At 39.4% G+C, this 21,572-nt stretch overlaps 1 protein-coding gene across 1 annotated transcript; it reads left to right on the top strand.

The window, feature by feature from the left end:
* The first annotated feature begins 1,070 nt into the window (after positions 1–1,070).
* On the top strand, positions 1,071–20,826 carry RAD21 (RAD21 cohesin complex component). The gene is made up of 14 exons (XM_044421807.1): positions 1,071–1,212; positions 4,837–5,004; positions 6,886–7,015; positions 7,638–7,737; positions 8,563–8,669; positions 9,801–10,004; positions 11,445–11,570; positions 12,268–12,390; positions 14,684–14,907; positions 15,171–15,312; positions 15,580–15,737; positions 16,938–17,087; positions 17,826–17,909; positions 18,738–20,826. Exons 2-14 carry the CDS (start codon positions 4,861–4,863, stop codon positions 18,927–18,929), a joined length of 1,884 nt encoding a protein of 627 aa, XP_044277742.1. The 5' UTR covers positions 1,071–1,212; positions 4,837–4,860; the 3' UTR covers positions 18,930–20,826.
* The last annotated feature ends 746 nt before the right edge of the window (positions 20,827–21,572 follow it).

Below are 21,572 nucleotides of genomic sequence, written 5' to 3'. Positions count from 1 at the left end.
TTGGTTAGCAGTAAGTTTTATCTTTTAATTTACACCTTCTAAGCAATCTTTGTCCATTACATTGTAGGTAAGCTCTTTCCACTTACCAGGGGAATTCTCTGAGGCAGTTACTAGTCATTTGAATGGGCTTGAGCTTAGGAGAGCTAAGCCTATCATGCATACCCTGAGACAGCTGATTATTCTAGTGTTTGGCCCTGTCATGCCTATCTGGAGCCTAGAGGAGTCATGCCTATCCTGAATGCCCTGAGAAAGCTGATAGGTATCTCTATTATGTCAGGATCCTGGGGAGTCAGGTACAACATGTACAACCCGAGATTTTAGGCTGTTGGGTGGCACAGAAATGTACTTAATGAAATTAAGTGCATGCAAACAAATTCTTGAACAGCAAAAATGAATAAATCCCAGAAATGCTGTAACATACTGATCAATGCACTGTAATACCTATCTGGTAGACTCAAAGTAAGTGTAATTAGAATATTACAACGCCATAAACTACTGCAAATAGCAAGGAGAATTGACATGCTCTCCCGGGAGTTTCATTTCATTCAGTGGGATTCATTTGGAGTTCTCATGCAGCTGTTTGCACCATCAGGATTGTGCTGTGCCTATTCCATTAATAATAAAGAATTCTGTGTAACTGAAAAACGTGCACTCTTTTCCTCAAAAAACATTTGTGCAACGAAGGGTATCTTCTCACTATACTCCTAGCAGTACTTTCGAATTTTCGTAGAACAATAACTACAAGCTCGCGAGCACACGCTTAATAGTGAACAAAAACTGCGCATGCGCAAGACACGGCGCCTTTCCCATTCTAGTCTGCCACGATCCCGCCCCATCATCTGTCCCCATAGTGCGCCCCTCAGCCAATAAAACGCTCTCGCCTCCGTCTGATTGGTGAATAGGAAGCCCGTCACGAGCGCAGCTCGTCTCTTACGTCCGATTCTGTGCTACGGTAAGTTACTCCGCGCAGGCGCGTTAGGGCCTCTCCGCTCTCCGCTCCGCCCTTCGTTTTTTTTAACGGTAAACATCCTGCCGATTTTTGAACGGCTGGTTTGGGCGGCAGGAAGGGGAGTAGCCGCCATCTTGTTTGTTTGAGTGGCTTAGAGAGGGGGGTGGGGGGAGACGGAGGAAAAGGGGAGCGGCGGCCGCAGCCCGAGCGCTCACCCCCGGCCCCAGCAGCCTGCTGCCCTCGGCGGCCACGCAGGATTCGAGGTGAGGTTCGGAGCCGCTGGAGGGATGGGCGGCCTCTGGGGGAAACGGAGCGAGGCTGAAGGCGGGATCGGCCTAGGCCCGGGTCTGGGAGTCCTGCGTTGGCCGAGATCTGTGCCGCTCCGGGGTCCTGCTTCCTGGGGAAATGCTGGGTGGGGAGGAGGGTTGTTGTTAACGGCCCCTAGCCTAACGGTGGCCGCGCTTAATCGTCTCGGGCCGCCTTCAGAGGCTCGGCCATAACACGGGGAAAGCGGGGAGCGACTGCCCTCTTCCTGCCCCTAACGTGCCCTCCCTTGCCGGATGGACCTCGCTCTCCTTTTTCCTCGAAGACGGGCGCGGGGTGGTGGGGATAGAAGGTTGTTCATGTGATAGGGCCCTGGCATGCATATGTATGCAAAGAAACGCAGAACTCCTGAACAGCCAGAGAGGAATAGCGTGCTAATCAGTGTATTGTATTCCTTATCCGGAAACTCAAAAATGTGTGATTATGGTGCTACAGCAGTTTTTAAAAAGCAGTAACAGTAATCTTGTACTTTCCTGTTCATCCAAGCCGGAGAACTTTTCTGTGCTCATCCGGGAGCAAGTCTCATTTTTCTTAATGGGATTAATTTCTGAGTAGTTACCGGTAGGTTTGTAGTGTTTGGGAGGAAATCTCACTTTACAACAAACCCTTTTTTTGGGGGAGGAGACACCTTGGAATTACAACCCTGGCCTCAGTCTTCCATTGCACTTGTGTGTACTGTGTGTAAGATGCTTTGTTTAAAGAAAATAAGATTCTTAAAGGAAGTAAGCACCCAGTATATGTCGGAGCAAACCCATTTGAACAGAATGAAGGTTATTGCAGGTTATGATGATTACATTGCATTGTGTGTGTGTGTGTGTTCATAAATGTATAGAATGGTGCTGGAGAGCTTATGTTGCATAATGTTGCAAGATGGATGTGCAAGTTTTCCTCTGCCTCACCTTATTGCAAGATGATATTCCATTCGTTGTAAAATAGTTTCTCCCAGATTTTTAGCTTTGTGACATACTAAAGGCTATTTAAAATGTTTTCTACTAATGGTTAGGAATATGAAATATTAATCTCACGGTCATGTCTGATGCAAACAATGATTTTGGCAGCTGATAACTTCTACCATCAGCTGGCTTAACTTCCTGAAATGTTTGGTTTGTGTAGGAGAGATCAGCAGACAGACAAAGGTCAGGGGAGCCTAATGTATTTTCGGAGTTTTGTGGGTACAGTTGAGTCATATGCTAGGCTGAGATTTTTTTTAAATGATTGAGAGATAGTTATAGCATGTATGTTTACAGATTCTTAAAATGTGTGATTTCCTTTGACACTGTAGTGGTGCTAATGTAGTGTAGGCCTTTGAATGAGTATGGATTGTGTATGTGGCGGGAGGGGCAGGTAATGTTGAGGGTCGTTTGGAACAAACTTCTTGAATGGCAAAATTTTGGTCTTGCCCTGCATCTACTAAGTTTTGTGCTTAGGAAGTTATTGTAGGATTATTTTATTTATTTATTTATTTATTTATTTATTTATAAAATTTCTATGCCGCCCCATTCGCCAAAGCCTCGGGCGGCTCACAAAACATTAAAATATAATACATTAAAAATATAAAACGAATTACAATATAAAATAAGTCGCCCTGGTAGCTACCATTGCTCATTGCTGGAATGCAAGAGATCCTTGATCTGTTGTATGGAAGGGAGGTCCAGTGAGGTAGGCAAGTAGCAGCACCATATGGAGCAGCTTCACTAAGAAAAATCAATAAAGTCAGACATTGGACTTTTTCTTAGAAGTTACCCTTTTGTGTACATTTACAGGGAGATGGAGATGACAGTGTTTTGCATAGATTGATTTTACATAATGTGCTCTGAGTTGATACCCGGTTTGGTTTTGGACAACAACTATGAATTGTCCCCCCCACCCACCAAACCCAGGGTTTGGATAGCACACTAAAGAATCCAGGAGTTGAGTATCTCTGGGTTGTTCAGCTCAGTGTGAGCAGGTGGAATCCTGCATATCTGTTTGCCCATGAGTACCTGGGTTTTAAACAAAGCATGGGTAATTGTGATAGGTTAATCATCCCAATTTCTATAGTATTATTGTGCATTTTTTGAAAACACTAATTTGTGACAAATAAATTCATAAATAAAGAGCATGGTGCCATGAGTTGCCTTAAAAAAGGCAATTTCCAATATTCCTTTCCAATTGGAAAGGCAATTTCCAATATTTCCTAAATTTCCTAGGGCTTAATTTAGTTGCACATTTGATGAGTAAATAAACCTTTTTAAAAGCGCATTAGTTTTACAAAGTATATAGCTATTTCAAGTGTTCAGAAAGTCAGAAGTAGATGAAAATAAGTTTACAAATCCCATGAATCCCAATTCATGTGGGCAAAGGCATCGAATCTCCCCTACTATTGTCTACATTTTCATTTCTCCCACATTCTGTGGTTATAAGGGGCTCTACACTATGTGTGCATACAACTGTACACATGTAGGAATCCTAATTAGGCAGGGGTTCTTGATCAAAGACCATGCCTGCAAACCATGCTATCTTCTTCCTGTTTATTTATATGAAAAATGTTAGTTACAGCTTTTTGGAACTGCATAGTATATTCGAATTATATCTGTTTGAGATTGGATCCAATACCAGCAGAATAGAAAGTACTGTCAGAAGGGATTTGCCTCACCCTGAGGAGGACCACTGAATGGGAGTCTATTGAATGGGGGAAAGTTATTTTAAGCCAATGTAATTGAATGTTATAAAGCAGTGTGTTTTCAGAAATGGAAACCCTTTTTTGGGGGGAAAAAGTAACAAAAATGTTCAATTATAGAACATTTTATGCTGTGTCTTATTTTCTCTGTATCTTTCTCCAAATCAGTGGAAAAGAGTAGACTGATATGTAGCTCTATCTGGTGTTTTACTTTGTTAAAGTTGAAACAAAGAAATGATAGGAAGCAACTGAAAATCTTGCAGCTTATTGGGCCTAGAGAGATACCATCAGTTACTAGATAAAGTGAATTGCTGTTGGCATTGTTTTTCCAGGCTCGCAGTTAAGGACAATGGGTTGTGTCCAGATGTAGTCATACCTAGAGCAGGACCATTGAAATTAATGGAAGTTAACTCGGATATGACTAACCTCATTGCTACGTGTCTAAATTGTATATATATATAACTGAAGTTTCCAGGTGGGTTTTGTATTCAGATTGGGTCAGGGAAAATTTTTTTATAAGCATCAGCTAGCTATGATTCTTTCAGCAGAGAAGCATGTCACCTGATCTTGTAGTTCTGAAAAAGCAGAATAATCATCAGAAGCACAGAAATACCAATTCTGCTTTTATCTCTCTAATTGAGAGATTCCACACACAGCCTTCTACTGTAGTGTTTTACTATGCCCCGCAGATACGAATGAATCATATGACTCATTTCATGAGGAAACAAGCCTGATGCAGTATGGTACCTGACATTCTTGTCCATATGATTTCTCCAGGTTCCTGGTAAAGCTATGCTTCCTCCAAAGTGTGATGTATAAAAACCTTAATATGTGAATTGGACCAACGTATGTTTCTGTAGTCCAGTTCCATATATATTAAAAGTACTTGTGCTTTTTCTTACAGATTGTTCTATAGACATCTGGAACAATGTTCTATGCTCACTTTGTCCTGAGTAAGCGAGGGCCACTAGCCAAAATTTGGCTAGCGGCCCATTGGGATAAGAAGTTAACCAAAGCCCATGTGTTTGAATGCAATTTGGAAAGCAGTGTGGAAAGCATAATCTCACCCAAGGTATTATTTCACAATTATGTTTTATTGGAATACATATCTGTGTTGTAATGATATCAGAAAAATTGATATGAAAGTGGATATTGAGTTTACATGCTAATAAGCTATGTTGGGTTGGTGGTTGATTGAACAACCCATGGTATGCCTGAAGGATGATTGGCTTAGTGGGGCTTGTTATCCTTCAGTGCTTTAGCTGGTTCTGGCAGGAATACCAAGCGCCTTTGCAACAGAACCCATCTTGTCTCCTTGCTCTTCACTTTTTTGGTGCTTTGTGAGTATGCAAAAGAGTTAATATGTTCCCACTCTCACACATGTTATTTTGCGAGTGTGCAAAACTGCACTTTCGTCTCCCTTGTATCGCCAGTGGCTTAGCATATTACAACTCATAAGGAAAATTGAGACATTGAGTAGGTAACATACAAGGAAATGAGATGAGGCTGCTTGTAGGTTAATTTGTGTTCAGTTATGAAGAATAAGGTAAAGGAGAGTCTATAACCCTCTCCCTACCACCATTCACTGCTTTTGAATTATGCTCTTGGCTCGCTTCTTTCTTATAGTACCACTTCTCACACAGACCTTGGCAGCTGTGAACTAATTAGCCTAAATTGAAGGTTCAGTTTGCCCGGTTACCTTGTATGCTACCCACTCCACTTTAGTGCTGTTTTTGACAGATGAAACATACAATGAAATTGACAGGGCTACACATACTGGACAGGTAAATCTGCTCTTGCACACATGCAAAACAATGGGGAAAGGATTTAATATGCTTGTGTATTCCTGAAACCCCAAAATATTTTTACAAAGGAGGCAAACAAGTGATGGTCCTTCCACTGAAAAAACAGTCTGTCCACAGTGACTGGAATTAGGAAGTATGCTGTCTCTGCAAAGAGATACCATTCATTTATCATGACTAGTAATTATTTTGTTGAATTATATTTTAGTTTGCCCTGTAAGAGTTCTCTGGATGGATTGTATCAAGGGTGGCGGATGGATTGTATCAAGGGTGGCCAGACTTGCTAACTGGAAGAGCCATGTATGGTAAATGTCAGATATTTGAGAGCTGCAAGTAGGCCCCTGTTGGTGGCAACAGCAGGCAGCAAATGGCAAGTGGGTACCTGCGGGCAGCAAAGAGCCTCATACAGTTCAAAGAGCCTCAATTTGGCCATCTCTGAATTACATAATACAAGCAGCACACAGTAAAAGCAAACTGTACTGCTTAGAATAGAAACTGGCACAAATGTTGTATAGCTTTACATTGAAACCTAGAATATTTGTCTCTGTCTTGCTTTCCATAAAAAGCACCAATTATGCTAACAAGCTGGCATCGTGGAAAACACAACCCAGAACAGTAGAAACAAGAAGTAATCTCATACTTCTGTATTTCTGAATCTCTTCTGGGTGGTGGGTTGCAATAAAGGTTTTGTCAATCTTTCCAAAATATATACTTCCACAAAATGCTCCAAGTAGTAATAAACATTGCATAAATATTTCTGTATGCATGCTAGGCCCCCTGCTCATGCAGACAGTTCTTAGTTACATGAATTGTATCTATAGTCTGGTTGAAAGATGGGTAGAATTCATCTTTAGAGATTGCTCTACTTGTTTGCATGGAAATGTTGGTTGCCACAAGTAAGTGATTATCTATGTTTGAGTCTGTAATAATACTGATAAAAGAATTGGAGGTATAATACATAGTATCACAATCAGGTGATATTTAAAGGAGGGAAAGAGAAAGATAACATGGGTTTAGAGGTAAAATAAATGTTAGCTTTGCAAAGTACACCTCATCCTGATAAAAAATACTTCTAATTTCGCTATTTGAATATACTGTTTCTTCATCAGATACAATGGATTGTTATGTGCTAATTATAAATAATTTTTCAGGTGAAGATGGCTCTTCGAACTTCAGGGCATCTTTTACTGGGAGTTGTTAGAATCTACCACAGGAAAGCTAAATATCTCCTTGCAGACTGTAATGAGGCATTCATTAAGATCAAGATGGCTTTCCGTCCAGGTATTTGTGGAATGCTTGCACTTTGCAAAGTTTCTGCAAGTGTACAAATAGTGAATTGCAATAAAATTTGCTATTGTATTAATACATGTGTTAGTTCTACATTTTTTCTAACAGGGAGAACATTTTTTCCTTGTGCATCTGTCCACTCTCAGGATTTTTTTTTTTTCAAACTACTTTCTTGTGCTTTCATACTTGAATCTAAGGTGCATTGAATATAGTGGATATGAATGCATATGTTTTTTAACCTATAAGTCGTTTATCAACTTCCCAGTAAATTAATACTGTGCTTTAGTCAGAAATTTCCCTGAAGCAATTGTGTTACTGTTTTCACCTTATATCCTTTTTAATATACCTACGCAAATAAAGTCACTGGTAAAGGGTCTGTCGCATATTGAATCTTTTAAACAATGTTTGTGGACCCATTTAATAAACCATGAGTTTATGACGCTGCCTCATGACTAAAAAGCCTTAGTTCTGAAAAAAGAGAGTCAGTTCCTTCTGATGAAAGAATTGATAGGCTACAAAACTCATGCCACAGTAAATATGTTGGCCTCTAAGGTTTGCAACTCATTCTTTTTTTTCTCTCAAAATGATTCCCGTATGCATAACATATCTTTTTCAGGTGTAGTTGACTTGCCTGAAGAAAATAGAGAAGCTGCGTACAATGCTATCACCTTGCCTGAAGAATTTCATGATTTTGACCAGCCCTTGCCAGATTTAGAGTAAGTTGCTTTGTCTTGTGATTACCTTTTAAAATGGCTATTTTTGTTTATTAAACAAAACATAACAGTGGAAGAACAGTCCTCACGTTTGTTCGAAATCTGTAAAATATTTTAAGTGCTTGAATCCCAGAAGGTACAAAGTCAGCAAATTGCTTTGAGGGTGGCTGATTATAATTACCACATCCTGAATGCAGTCTGTGTGCTTCATTTGTGGCTGAATTTCAAAGCTGGCTATCTAGCACATAGCATCGCAAATCTTGTGCTCCATGTTAATTTCAAAATCTATCTTTGTAGCATTCAAGAAAATTTAAATCAATGCACCTAGTAAATATCTTTATAGCACAAACCTGTTCTGAGTTCTGACCTCAGAAACTTGCTGTGTGGACACAGTTGGGAATCTGAGCTTGGATTATTCCCCTCATCCCCCATAGCCAGTGCAGAATGAAGTGTTCCAGCTGCTCCAGACAAGGACTTTTGTAGGCACTGAAATGGCATGGGGAAGGAATATGTGATATGATATACTAGCAGCTTGTCAGCCTCCTACCTCCTCCTCCCAAGTGCCATCTAAGAACTTTGCTAGGCAGGAGGAGTACAGAAGCAGACTTTGCCTCTGTGCTTCTCCTGCTTTGCCTAGGATACCTGTAATCTTCTGAGTTCAGAGAACTGCTGGCGTCTCAGATTATACCCTGAGTTACTTTTTACAAGCATTTGTGGAGCTAATACAAGACTGTTCATGCACACATTCGTTTGGTAAAGTGATTTCATGTAACATAGCTGTCTTTAAAGATGGTTTTAGTTTTTCTGATTTTTTGTTCCCCTCCAAAGTGATATTGATGTGGCTCAGCAATTCAGTCTGAATCAAAGCAGAGTGGAAGAAATCACAATGCGAGAAGAAGTTGGCAACATCAGTATCCTTCAGGAAAATGATTTTGGTAAAACACAATTTTGCTACCTGTTTTACTATAATTAAATATTAGAGTTATTACATGATTCATTCACTTGTACACTGGATTTTTACATGACCAGACACTAGACAGACTTAGGTACTCCTTAAGATTACAAAACATTCAACCAGTGGTTCTCAACCCTTTTTGAAAATTTCTGAGATTCTTGGTGGAAGATTGAGCTTGTTTTGTTCTACAAATCTCACTTATCTAAATGAAATTTTGATTACTTTAGTCTGTCCTTTCTAATGTGATGAATATGGCTATTTTTGTGAGCAAAGTCGGGCAATGTTTTTCAGCTTCAGGCTTGCATCAGGTTCTGTATTTGTTCCTGTATTTAAAAATTAAGCTAACAAGTAAGTTACAGCACTGCTGTACTTTGGAAATCGTGGACAAAATTATGGAAATTTGATCATCTGTCCTGTTCAAAATGATGTTGATTTGTTATTAGAATAAAATAAACCAAGTTTTGGTGAAAAACAGATATTTACAATTGTTCAGCCATCTTTCTGTGAACCACCTGGTGGTCATGGTCTATTGACCACATTGGAGAGTTATGGTTAGTCTATGATGTCATTCTGGATTGATAGGAGTACACACTATGGACTTAGTATGTCAAGAAAAGTTTTGATAACTGCTTCAAGGTATGCAGAGGTAATATTTTAATAGTACTATCTAGTATTCTGGAAAGCTTCTTTAGAAAAACTTGCTGTTGAGACTGCTGATTATGTTTGATTTTAGAGCAGCACATCATGAGGGCTATGAATTGGAGATAAGTTTGAGGTCAAGTCTGTGAGAGATGAATGGATGCCACAGAAAAGACTGAGAGCTGCCCACATTAGTCAGATATTTGAATACATGAGAGAGAAAAAATATACAAGCTAAGACAGGCAATTGTTTAAATGTTTGAGTCCTATACAGAACAAAACTTTTTCCACTGTCCAATTTCAGTGCATATTAAGAGTATTTGTGCACATATTCAATTCACTAGTATAGTAAGTATGAAATGAGAATTGTAAAACTAATTTAGTAACTTGTAATGTATCCAGGAAATTATTGTTAGTTTGAAAGACATCCTAAATCTCATTTGTTTGCATTTATGATGAATAATTTTAACAGGTGACTTTGGAATGGATGACCGTGAAATGATGAGGGAAGATAGTGCATTTCCAGATGACATGCTGGATAGTACTAGTGCTTCCAACCTTCTGCTGGAGCCTGAGCAAAGCACCAGTCATCTTAGTGAGAAATCTAATCACTTGGAGTATGAAGATCAGTACAAGGATGACAATTTCGGAGAGGGAAATGAAGGTGGAATCCTAGGTATGATAGAAATGCATACTTTGGCCCACATAATTTAAGGCAACTGACCCTACATGTTAACAATTTCTAGAGAAGTAGTTGTGTGAGTCTGTTCTAAACCTATGTGGATGTTGCTTTTAACAAAGTAGGGTTTCTAAACCTTAGAGCATGTTGATTTCTTTGCCCACGTCCTGGGGAGCTAAGTATAGCAGAATGTTATACTGGTGTTTGAGTGAAGACATTTCTTGGGGTTGAAGAAATGCTACTGCAGAGGGCACAGCAACCACTGAGTGGGGTCATTGCATACTGTGACACCAGCAAGTAATGGAAGTGTTTTCTTGAGCAGTAGGAGTGGAGAGCAATCTTCCTGATGTATCTTTTGATTTTCTTTTTACTGTAGAAAAATATTCTGTAGAAGATTCCCCTCCCACTTTTTCCTTACACACATGACAGGGCACTTGGCTTACAATATTGAAGATGAAGGGCTCTGGATTTATATGTAGTCCCTGAATGGCTTTCCTTGCTCCATAAGTAGATATCACAGTGCCACGTTCTTCAGTCTTTCTTGCAGTGGTGACCTTGTTCATAAGTTAAAAGTGTAGATGTATTTCAAGTTCTCTGGGTGTTTGAAATTAACTTAATATTAGATGTTCTGAATAAAATATCCCTTTGGGGATAGGGAAATAACTTGGCTTCTGGGGAGGGAGGGAGAGATGGGTTAGTGAGCATGTGTACACATAGTTGCCATCATTCAGTTGAGTTGTTAGCTGAGGAGATATCTGCCAAGTTTGGATCCTGTAAACCATAAGTGGAATGTTGTTTCTGGAGTGGGGCTTCCCTGGACCTTTCTGCATGCTGTATTTCCTTGGAAAGCTGATCCTGAGGAACTGGATTTAGTGTGTGGTGGCTACATCAAGAGGGAAGGAGTTGGTTGAAGAAACACACTGCCACACAGATCAGTTGAATTGCTTCTGTTCAAGCTTGAGAAGGTCATTTTGGATTTACACAGTACTTCAGAATGGTGCTTGACATGGTTCTTCCATATTACTGTAATGATGTCCCTTGTCTCAGCTGATAATAAAATTATCACAGTTGCCTAAATCAAAAAGGTCTTCTACTAGATCATAAGAACAAGGTGTACTATTTAAGACAGGGATTTTCTGTGGTCTCCAGTGAAGCACCCTAGGTTGTAGCCTTCTGAAATGTTACTAAATTAATGGTTGGATTGTTAAGGAAAGTTTAAGCACTCAAGATGCTTTAATGTGATAAGAGCCAACAGCCCTCAGCCCTGCATGAATGATTTGTATACCACACTAGATAACTTGAAGCACATGAATTACTTGGTCTTTGAATTATGGCTTGTGAAAGCATTATGATAAAATAAGAATGTAGTATATTTCTAATACTGTAAAAGTTGGGCAGTATTACAGTTTGGTGTATGACATGTGTCTTCACTTTCAGATGACAAACTTCTCAGCAACAATGAAGGAGGCATATTTGATGACCCGCCAGCTCTTTCTGAAGGGGGAGTGATGATGCCTGAGCAACCTCCACATGATGATATGGATGATGATGATAATGTCTCAAGTGAGCATTTAATTCATTCTTAAACATAGAACAAATTATGTGAATGATGTTCCATATATAGGTAGCACCGTAGAAACATTTTGTTAAATTTGTTACAGTGTATATCTTGTGGGCAAGGCTTGTACAGTCAAGTCCTGGAGACTCAAAAAAAGTGGAATTTTGAAGCCATTCTTTCTTTTGCCTCCTCCCTTCAGTCTCAAAAACAAAATTTGCTAGTGATTGTGGCCATGCCCAGTATTTCACCAGTGGAACCAGCTCTCTTGGTCAGCTCAGTTGAGCTGACTTTGGATAACTTTGTTGGCAGTCCCTCAACCCATTGTATGGCACAATGTGAGCTGAAAAGAGGTGGGAACATGTAGGTATGTGAGAAGAAAAGCATATTCTCATTGGATATTTTAGTTCCTGGTTCCTCCTGAGAAGATATAGAGAATAGACAACCGCCCATAGACATCAGTAGAGGAACCAGACAGATGTGGCGATGATCAAGTGCAGTATGTCCACTACACCCTAAATGGAGAAGAATCCCCCAAAACAGGCACAACTAGGCTCAGTATGGTCATGAGTAAAAATGGAATGTTGACTGGGCAAAGAAGAGAATCGCAATTGAGTGGCTGGAACCCTGAACAGAAGCACTTGCTGATCACTACTTGGATGTCATACTTTAATGGTAACCAGTAATGCTCTCTTTTATTCATAGTGGGTGGACCAGATAGCCCAGATTCTGTAGATCCAGTTGAACCATTGCCAACTATGACTGATCAGACAACGCTGGTTCCAAATGAAGAAGAAGCATTTGCTTTGGAACCTATTGATATAACTGGTAAAAACAACTACCTTTGGTCCTTGGAAATGTTTCTGCTAGAAAAGTCTTTTGTTTATTGAAAGGCAAAGTAGAGAACTTATTAAACACACATTGCACTTATTAATGTTACATACTTATGATAAACCTAAGTTCTGTGTAGAATATAAATAGCTGTATCAGCACAACATTGATTTTTAAATCAAAGCTACAATCTTGTCATAGTGTACATAGCCTTCAGATAGACGATCACTTTATTCTAAGCAAATAATTCTAAATGAAGGAAAAGAAGAGTTAGATATCTTACATCGATCCCCTCTTCTGTTTTTTCCTCCAGCTGGACAATACCTGGCAGCCGTAACAGTCTGCCCTTGGGCCTAGTGGTGTATGCAAGGTCAGCCCAAACTAAGATGGTCTTCATCCAGTACTTGATTGTGGATGAGAAGGCTGACTTGGCTTGCATCACTGAGACCTGGGTGGGGAAAAGGCAGGGGTTACTCTCTCCCAGTTGGACCTACCTGGATATTTGATGCAGCACCAGCATTTCCAAAAGGGTTGGGTGGGGTGGCCGTGGTCTATAGGAATTTGATCTCCCTCTCTAGGCTTCGTGTTCACGTGTGTGCAGGTCTCAAGTGTGAGCATTCTGCTGGTATATCGCCCAACATGCTGCCCAGCAGACACCCTGCTTGAGCTGACCGAGGTGGTAGACCTGCTGTTGAGGACCCCCAGAATATTGGTTCTCAGGGACCTGAACTTCCATGCTGAGGCTGCCTTGTCCAGGGCAGATCTGGACTTCGTGGCCACCATGACAACTATGGGCTGTCTAAGCGTCATTGACCCAGTACATGTAAAAGGACATACTCTTGATTTGGTTTTCTCAACTGGACAGGAGGATGGTGATCTGGAATTGTGTGTGTGGGGTTAACAGTAACTCTCTTGTCATGGCCAAATCACTTTGTATTGAGGTTTAGACTTTCTGTTCCCTTTCCCCCTCTGCAAAGGTGGGCAACCCATTAATATGGTCATTCCCAGAGACTGATGGAATCTGATGGTTTCCAGGAGGCTCTGGAGGATTTCCCAACTGGTATGGTTGGTGCTACTGTCAAAGCCCAGGTCACTCTGGGGAATACGGAGATGACCCAGACAGTTGACACAATTGCACCCAAGTCCCTTCTACACCTGAGCAGAGCCTGGCCAGCCCCTTTGTATGCACTAGAGTTGAGGGTGATGAAGCAAGAAGAGAGATTGCTAGACCTTGGGTGGAGGAAGTATTGTTAATACTGTTTTTATTGCTGCTGCTGCTGCTATGCCATGTATCAATCTTATTATAGCTACTGTGGGTTGTTGATCTCATTGTATCGGTTTTATTGTTTAAATATTATTTTACTGATCGTTTATGTCCTAATTTATAAACCATCCATAGAGCCTATGGGCTATGGGGCAGTATAGAAGTTCAGTAAATACAATGAATAAAAGCTGTAGACAAATAGCATAACTGTTCAAACTTGGGATTATTCATTTTTAGTTCTTCTAGTTCTTTTAGTTCTTCAGACACTTCCTTGCAGAGTGTTCTCTTTGGTCCTTTTATAACTTCAAAACATGGGATGCTGGTTCACAACACTATAAACTTTGGTCCCTGTGCATTTGACTAAATGAATACAGTTGATAATACAGGCCAGTGTTTACTTGCTGGTACCTTTACTGTCTTCCTTTTCCACTGCAGCCCCCATCCCCAGGTCCTCCTGAACATTTGAGAATCCTCTGAAGCAGGTTTCAGTCAATTGTAATTTACTACAGTGCTCATTTCAATAAAACTGACCTCCCAAAAGTGAAGGGAGTCCACTAGTGGGGCATTCATAAAGCAAAAGTTTTGGAATTTGAGTCACTTAAATGTTCCAGCTACTATAAAATCTTATTCACCAAATTCTTCTTGTATACAAGCATTGTTTGGGGTTCTTTTCATTTATGTGCACCATTAATATGTTTGATGCCACCCCCACTACTAATCTTGCTTTACTGTAGTATGTATATTTCTCAAGTGGGCAGCAGACTTTTCCTTATCTGATTTTCAACTTAGAACATAGCCTCATTTCCAAGGTCAGGCATTATTCAAGGGTTTTAAAATTAACTCTTCACTTTTAGAGTCAACAAATTATCAAGAACTATAGTAACTTAATGGTACAACTTCAGAGTTTTTTACTCTTATAAACACGTGCAAAAGAATCCTAAAATAGCCAATGCTGTAATTCATTTCTAAATGTGAGTACCTTTCCCATGTCCAGCGGTTTTAACACAGCATTTCTCTCTCAACTAGTTAAGGAAACCAAAGCAAAGAGGAAGAGAAAGCTTATTGTAGACAGTGTGAAAGAACTGGACAGCAAGACCATCAGAGCCCAACTAAGTGATTACTCTGATATTGTTACTACACTGGATTTGGCACCTCCTACGAAGAAATTAATGATGTGGAAAGAGACTGGGGGTGTTGAAAAACTGTTCTCTCTTCCTGCTCAGCCTCTGTGGAATAACAGGCTTTTGAAGGTAAACTAAACTTTACAATGGGTAATTACATAAATAGAAGATACATTAAACATTGTGTAACAGCACATCATATATTGCAAATACCAAGATTGTGGTGGTAATCTCTGCCATAATTTTGGTGTGTGTGTGTCATTTATTTAAAATAATTTTATGGCATACCTTTCTGCTCTAACATTGGATCACACAAGACAACTAACAAGGTTTTTTGGAAAGCTATTTTTTAACTATGTTTTTTCTTCTTCGTCTTTTTTTACTACTTACAGCTTTTTACTCGCTGTCTTACACCTCTTGTGCCAGAAGATCTTAGAAAGAGAAGGAAAGGTGGGGAAGCTGATAATTTGGACGAGTTCCTTAAAGACTTTGAAAATCCAGAAGTGCCCAGAGAAGAACAACGCAGTGTTATTGGTTTGTGTTTTAATGAAATACATTTTGATTGGAGATGTCAAATGCTTTTTAAAAAATTAGTGATCAGAACTCTTAGTTTGTTTATATTAAATCATCTTCATTTAGAGGAATGCAATGCTGTAGTAATAAAAAGGTATGTGTTACGTATTCATAGCCTCTGTGCAGTGCCATAGATTAATTTGCAGTGCTCTTAAAGTTTAGAAAGGATGTGAACTTCTAATGATCTTCGGAGTAAAGTAGTCATTTATCAACACTTTTGTGCAATAGATGAACCTATTTTGGAAGAACCAAGTCACCTTCAGGAAGTCTCATCCATCATGGAAGGCAGCAGGACCAGCTTGGAAGAACCAGTCATGCCACCACCACCTCCTCAGACAGGTGTAAAGCGAAAGGTTGCACAAATGGAACCAGAACCTGTGCTACCTGTGAGTGAAGTAATGTTCTGCTTTAACATTAACTTGACACACAGCTTGGTCCATAATTATACAGTTGATCTTTGACTTTCATGGATTTGATCAATTGTGAGTTTGTCATCAGTAATCAAATAGGATTTTCTTAGAGTTTTGTGGCCTGCTATGGAAAATTGTTATTGGCATAGAAAGAGACGTAATGAAAGGGGAGAGAGGGGAGGGCCTTCAAAAGCATGCCTTCTTGCTCCACCCATCTGGAGAGGGAAATCCTGGCATATCTTTGGTGCAAAGAGGGAAAAATGGTGAGTGACAGAATGGAATAAATGAAGACGAGGAGCCCTGCTGTATCAGACCAAGCTCTGAGAGAGAGCAGGAGAAGCAATCCATACGCTTCAGCATGCTCTCTGAGGCTTTACGTGAAAGTAGATGCAGATTACAGCAGGACCCCGGTATCCTCTGTCTCAGTCACCACACTTTCACTTAACTGTAGTTGATCTTGGTCCAAAAGAGAAGCCATAAAGGGCTTCCTTTAAGTGAAAATTCTCTATTTAATAGGGAAAGAAAAAACTCATATGCTGAGGTTACTCAGATATATGGTAAGAAAGAATATTCTATCTGTGAACATGTGAAAAAAGAAATGTACGTGTATTGTATATAGTGTTTGCTACAATTCAGTTTCAGGCATCCACTGAGAGGCTTGGAACCTATCCCCATGGATATGGGGGTCCTGCTGTAATGGCATATTTACCCTTTTGTAAAATGTAACATTCCTTTTTCCACCCGAGACTATCATAGCTGAGGGGAGACTAGTCTCCCATTCTTTCTACAGAATGATTTCTGCTTAGATGTGTTTGTAGTAATATATTCTATTAGAATGCCAATGTATGTCAGCTTGCCTGGCAGATCAGGTATTGTAGTAACAAATCGGACTGTTTAATGGACTGTTTAGCTCAGTCTGTTATCTTTAGCAATAATTCAAACTAAATTCTTCAAAGACTTTAGATACTCAATTAGACATTGGGGAATAATGCAAGCAAAATCCTTGAACAGATTTTGACAAATGGTGGACGTATTGCTGGAATACTGTGAAATGAGTAAATCTTTACTAGGCTTTTGAAAAATGAGAGATCTTTAATTAAAATTTATCAACTCAGATGTTCATAATTGCTATTGGGTTAATTTCAGTCACTTGAACTTGAATTTCTCTGTTCTTAGTCACAACCATTACAACAGATCGAAATGCCACCTGTAGAATTGCCTCCAGAAGAGCCTCAAAATATTTGTCAGTTAATTCCGGAACTGGAGCTTTTACCCGAAAAAGAGAAGGAAAAAGAAAAGGAAAAGGAGGAAGAAGAGGAGGAAGAGGTAGGCATGGAGTTGCTTTAGAGTGATAATGTAACACATCTACTGGGGAAGTGCTTGGAATTGTTTGGGCTCCATTAATTAAATGGCTTCTAGATACTGAACGCTTCCATATATTTTCCTGACCTTCCATTCCAAAAGTACTGATGACCAACTTTGCCTTTTTTAGCATTAAGCATGCAGAAACAGCATCTTGCATAACTTTTTGCCTGGATTTAAGCTCATAGTTTCTGTGCTACTTCTGCAGATGTTTAAGGGCATGATCCTATGCAAGTTTAGGCAGAAAAAGCCTGCAATTCTCACTATGCACGCACATCTAAATGTGCACAAGATTGTACCTTAAATATCACGATTTGTGTCTGTGTTATTGCATCGTGCTTTTCTTTAGCTGTAGTTGAGTAAGTTGCAGGGTGCTGCTTCTAGTTCAGATAGCTGAATTTGAAGGCTTTGCCAACCCTTACTCTTGCTGTTTAGTCCTTCCCCCGAACTTCCCCAAATCTTTATATATTTACTTGTTTGGGGCAGTATGGAAAGGTAGGGAGTATGCCTTTGATTTGTAGTTACCAGGCCTGAAATTTTCAGTTTTCTGTCACTAAGAGAAATCTTAAAAAGAAATGAAAGCTAACAACAAGATGTATAGAGATTTTAAAGTCAAATTACTGATGCTGCAATTGCATGTGGGTATTCAAATGAAACCATAGTTGAGGTGGGCTCTTAACCCAGGAATGTGATCGGTTGTAGGAGGAAGATGGTACGGGAGGTGACCAGGATCAGGAAGAAAGGCGATGGAACAAGAGAACTCAACAGATGCTTCATGGTCTTCAGGTATGAAATTTGCTTTGGAAATGGACTTCTCAGTGTTGCTGGTCTGTAGCTACCACGTACATGAATCTTCTCTTAATTGTCACCAAACAAATAGTTTTATAGGGAATTTAGCAGGTAAAAGAGATTCCATAACCTAGTCTGAAACACAAATTCCTCAAATCGCTGGTTACTTAGAGGTCTTATTTTGCAAATTAAACTGTTTCCAGATCTAAATCTCTGAAAAACTCCCAAATAAGCAGGTGTCTTCTTGTTCATTTCCAGATATTGTTGTAGAATGGTAGTTTCTGAAGCAATGCTAGTTTGAAGTTATTTTGCATGTATGTAGGGAGGCAGCATTTTTTCATTTTAAAACAAAGACTTGCATATTTCTTACCTATTGTATATTTGGCTCTCCTCTTGGCTGCTTGTGTTTTTACTGGAACTAGTTTGAGCTTCTCTAGTAAGGGATTGAACTCTTCACTGGCCTCAGCAGGCAATCAAAACTGGTTCTTTGTGCCAGTCTTCACCTGAAGTGAAAGAGGTTTGACCATGACATTGTGCTGAGTTCTGAAGTGGCTCTGAACACATTAAAAGGCCAGCACTTACCTGTGAGCAAACTCCTACACCTTTGCCTCCAGCTTGCAAGCAGGAATTGAGTATAGTTTCAGAAAAGAGCAAAATGCCTTGCTATCACTTCCAAAACTTAACATGAGGTCAGGGTGAGCCATCCTTTCATGGACTCTGAGAATAATAGGGAATGAACTCGTTTGTGGTTGCCTCACACTAGTAAATCTTTTGCATGAGCTCAGAAGTGATGACAACTAACCATTTCTGTTTTGTTTTCTCCAGAGAGCTCTTGCTAAGACTGGAGCAGAATCCATCAGTTTGCTTGAATTGTGCAGGAATACAAACCGCAAGCAAGCAGCTGCAAAATTCTACAGTTTCTTGGTACTTAAAAAGCAGCAAGCTATAGAGCTAACACAGGAAGAACCATACAGTGACATCATTGCAACTCCCGGTCCCAGATTCCACATTATTTGAATGTTTGGCTTACTGTATAGTTAGCACCATTAGTGCTCACACATTGTTCCATGTGTAGGGCCCACGAAAGAAGTCTAGATTTTGTTGTCTGTACAGTCATTGACTTTTGTGTTTTGGAGTTTTCTATTACATTTTACCACTTTTGAATTTCTAGTATCTCTTTGGCACTGGGTGACTTGAGTTCCAGTTGCAGAGATGACAGAAAGTGACTCAAGACCTTTATAAAGAGTGTTTTTTAAAAAACAATTCAGAACAGAGGTGTGCAATATTGTTGCATGTAACTATGACTAATACATTGTTTCACAGTTATCTGCTTAGTAAACTAGAATACTATTTAACTAACTCCAGAAGACCCAAAATGGCCAACCTATTGACTGGGTTCAGAACATAACACACTCGTAGGTTGAATGTGTGTTTCTGCTGAACCATGGGTTGTTGAAATTTGGGTTGTTGTGTTGTCTGTACGCAGGCATGTTTACAAACCATGGCTGATTACTACATACAGCCTATGAAGAAAACCCATGGTTGGTTTGTTACATGTGAGTTCTTCATGATTAGCAACATGGTTTGTTGGCACAGCTAGGCATGCACCATGTTAACACCTGTTCCAGCAACAACCCATAGTTCAAACTACAACCAACATTCAACCTACACTCAACCCTTGATTTTAGATGTTTATGTTTCTGAACCCTGCCATGGTCTCAGTACAGCTTTTGCCAAACATGTCTAAAATGTTCTCTCTGTCCCTCATGGTAGTGAATCCTTCCTGCCCTGAACTTCTGGCAGTGCTCATATTCCTGCTTCTGATGGTGCTCTTGGAGCTGCCAGTATGAATGTTAGTGCCTGGCAAGAGTCCCTGCTGTGCCATGGTATCCCCATAATTGGGCTTAAGTAGCTCACAGCTCTGGGACTTAGGTGTTTTTTGGAAAATAATATTTTTAATCAAAGCTTATTTAAATGAAAGAGACAAATTCTGGTGTTGATATTACATTCCTTCTCAAGGTGGTCCACTTCTGATAATGGGTAGTTGAGAGAACAGCTTAGTTCTGCTCTTATGTATCAACAAGAACTAAGCCTTTTCCCCTCCCGCTTTGAATCTAAGCCCCTTGAGTATTTACATTTTTAAGGCTTCATAGAAAAACCATTCTTCTAGATTACAGGCAATTTGGCTTAGGTAAGCTGGTAGCTGGGTGGTTCTCAGAGTGCAAGCAATTTATATTTGTTGGCGAATCAGTGCAGGACACCACTGGCCCTGAAAGGACAGCAGGCTACAGATGTATATTTTAGAGGCCGATAAATATGCAGTTATTGAACATAATCTTGTTGTGTAATAAGTGTTAATAGACAGCTTTCGTAACAGTGTATTTTCCAATAAAGCACACTCACGGGTCACTGCATAACTTTGCAAATGACCTTAAATTTGGCTTATGTTTTCCTAAATAAAGGTTTTATTAGGATCAGCCCATACCAGATATCATGTGAACATTTGTTGATGGATATGTCAACATTTCCTAAGATGAAATTGCTAAAGATTCTGATTTTAAACGTTGGCACTTTTGTGAAATGATTCTCTTCTGGGATTGAAATTTCAGTGCATACCCAAATGTAAAATTATGTGAATGTTTTAAAATTTGCAACATGTTTTAATAATCCTTGAGAAAGTTAATTGTATAAAATAGTTACTGCAGCTTTATTTTTGACATGACGTGCCTGTACAACCATGATTTTCCCCTTTGTACAAAAAGACATTGTAGATAACTTGAATGTTTAATTGTAGAGAAGATCGTTAGTTTATTGTTATAGTTTGTTAGTTTGTTTTTGTTGCCTTTCAAGGTTAATGTTCTTAAATAGTTGCTGTTATGTATAACTTTTCTAATAAAAGTTGTGTTATAAGCTATTACTTACTGATGCTATAACCTTATCTCCTTTGTATGTGTTCTATGTGGCTTTATTATGAGAAAAAGCATTTCTTCAATAACTACCACAATGGGATTTGTGCTTAATATCCAATTACTCAATCCTTTCCATTTGGTACCTTTCCTTTATCAGACCACTTTCAACATGGTAATTTTAAAGCAGGAGTCTATCAACATGACACAAAGGGTGGAGGAGAAGAAAGTATTTATTTAGAATATTTCTGGACTGCTTCTGCTTCAGTGCTTGAAGTAATATATACACCAAAATAATGAAAGTTGAACAATAGAGATGCCCCATAAGGAAGCATTACTACTAAAACTGGAGCAGCATTAACTTAGAGCCTACCTTCTCTTTAAAGGTAGAAATTATCATGTGAAGACATCATGTGGAACTTGTAACAATCTGCAATCTAGATTGCTGACAGAGAAAGGAAGTGTTTTAACCTGATCAGGTTGGTTGCCTTGATCCACAGCTTTTCCAGTTTGTATGGAAACATTTAAGAGTCTTAAAAAGATTCCATCATAATAAAGTAACCTTGGATACCAACTGCTTCAAGCTGAGATTTTAACAGCAGTTGAAGCACTATATTCAAGTTATCTTGCTAGTTAAAATAGTGGCTAAAAACAGAAGTGGTCTGATGAATTAGACCAACAACTTCAATTTCATTCAAAACTTCAATTTTGCTTCCACAAAAAGATCTGGCTTGATTTGTTCTAGGAATCACTT

This window comes from Varanus komodoensis, unplaced genomic scaffold, assembly GCF_004798865.1.
Source record: "Varanus komodoensis strain SLA01 unplaced genomic scaffold, ASM479886v1 scaffold12, whole genome shotgun sequence".
Classification (NCBI taxonomy): Eukaryota; Metazoa; Chordata; class Lepidosauria; order Squamata; family Varanidae; genus Varanus; species Varanus komodoensis.
The sequence above is the reverse complement of the archived record's forward strand: the minus strand, read 5'-3'. Positions and strand labels throughout refer to the sequence as shown.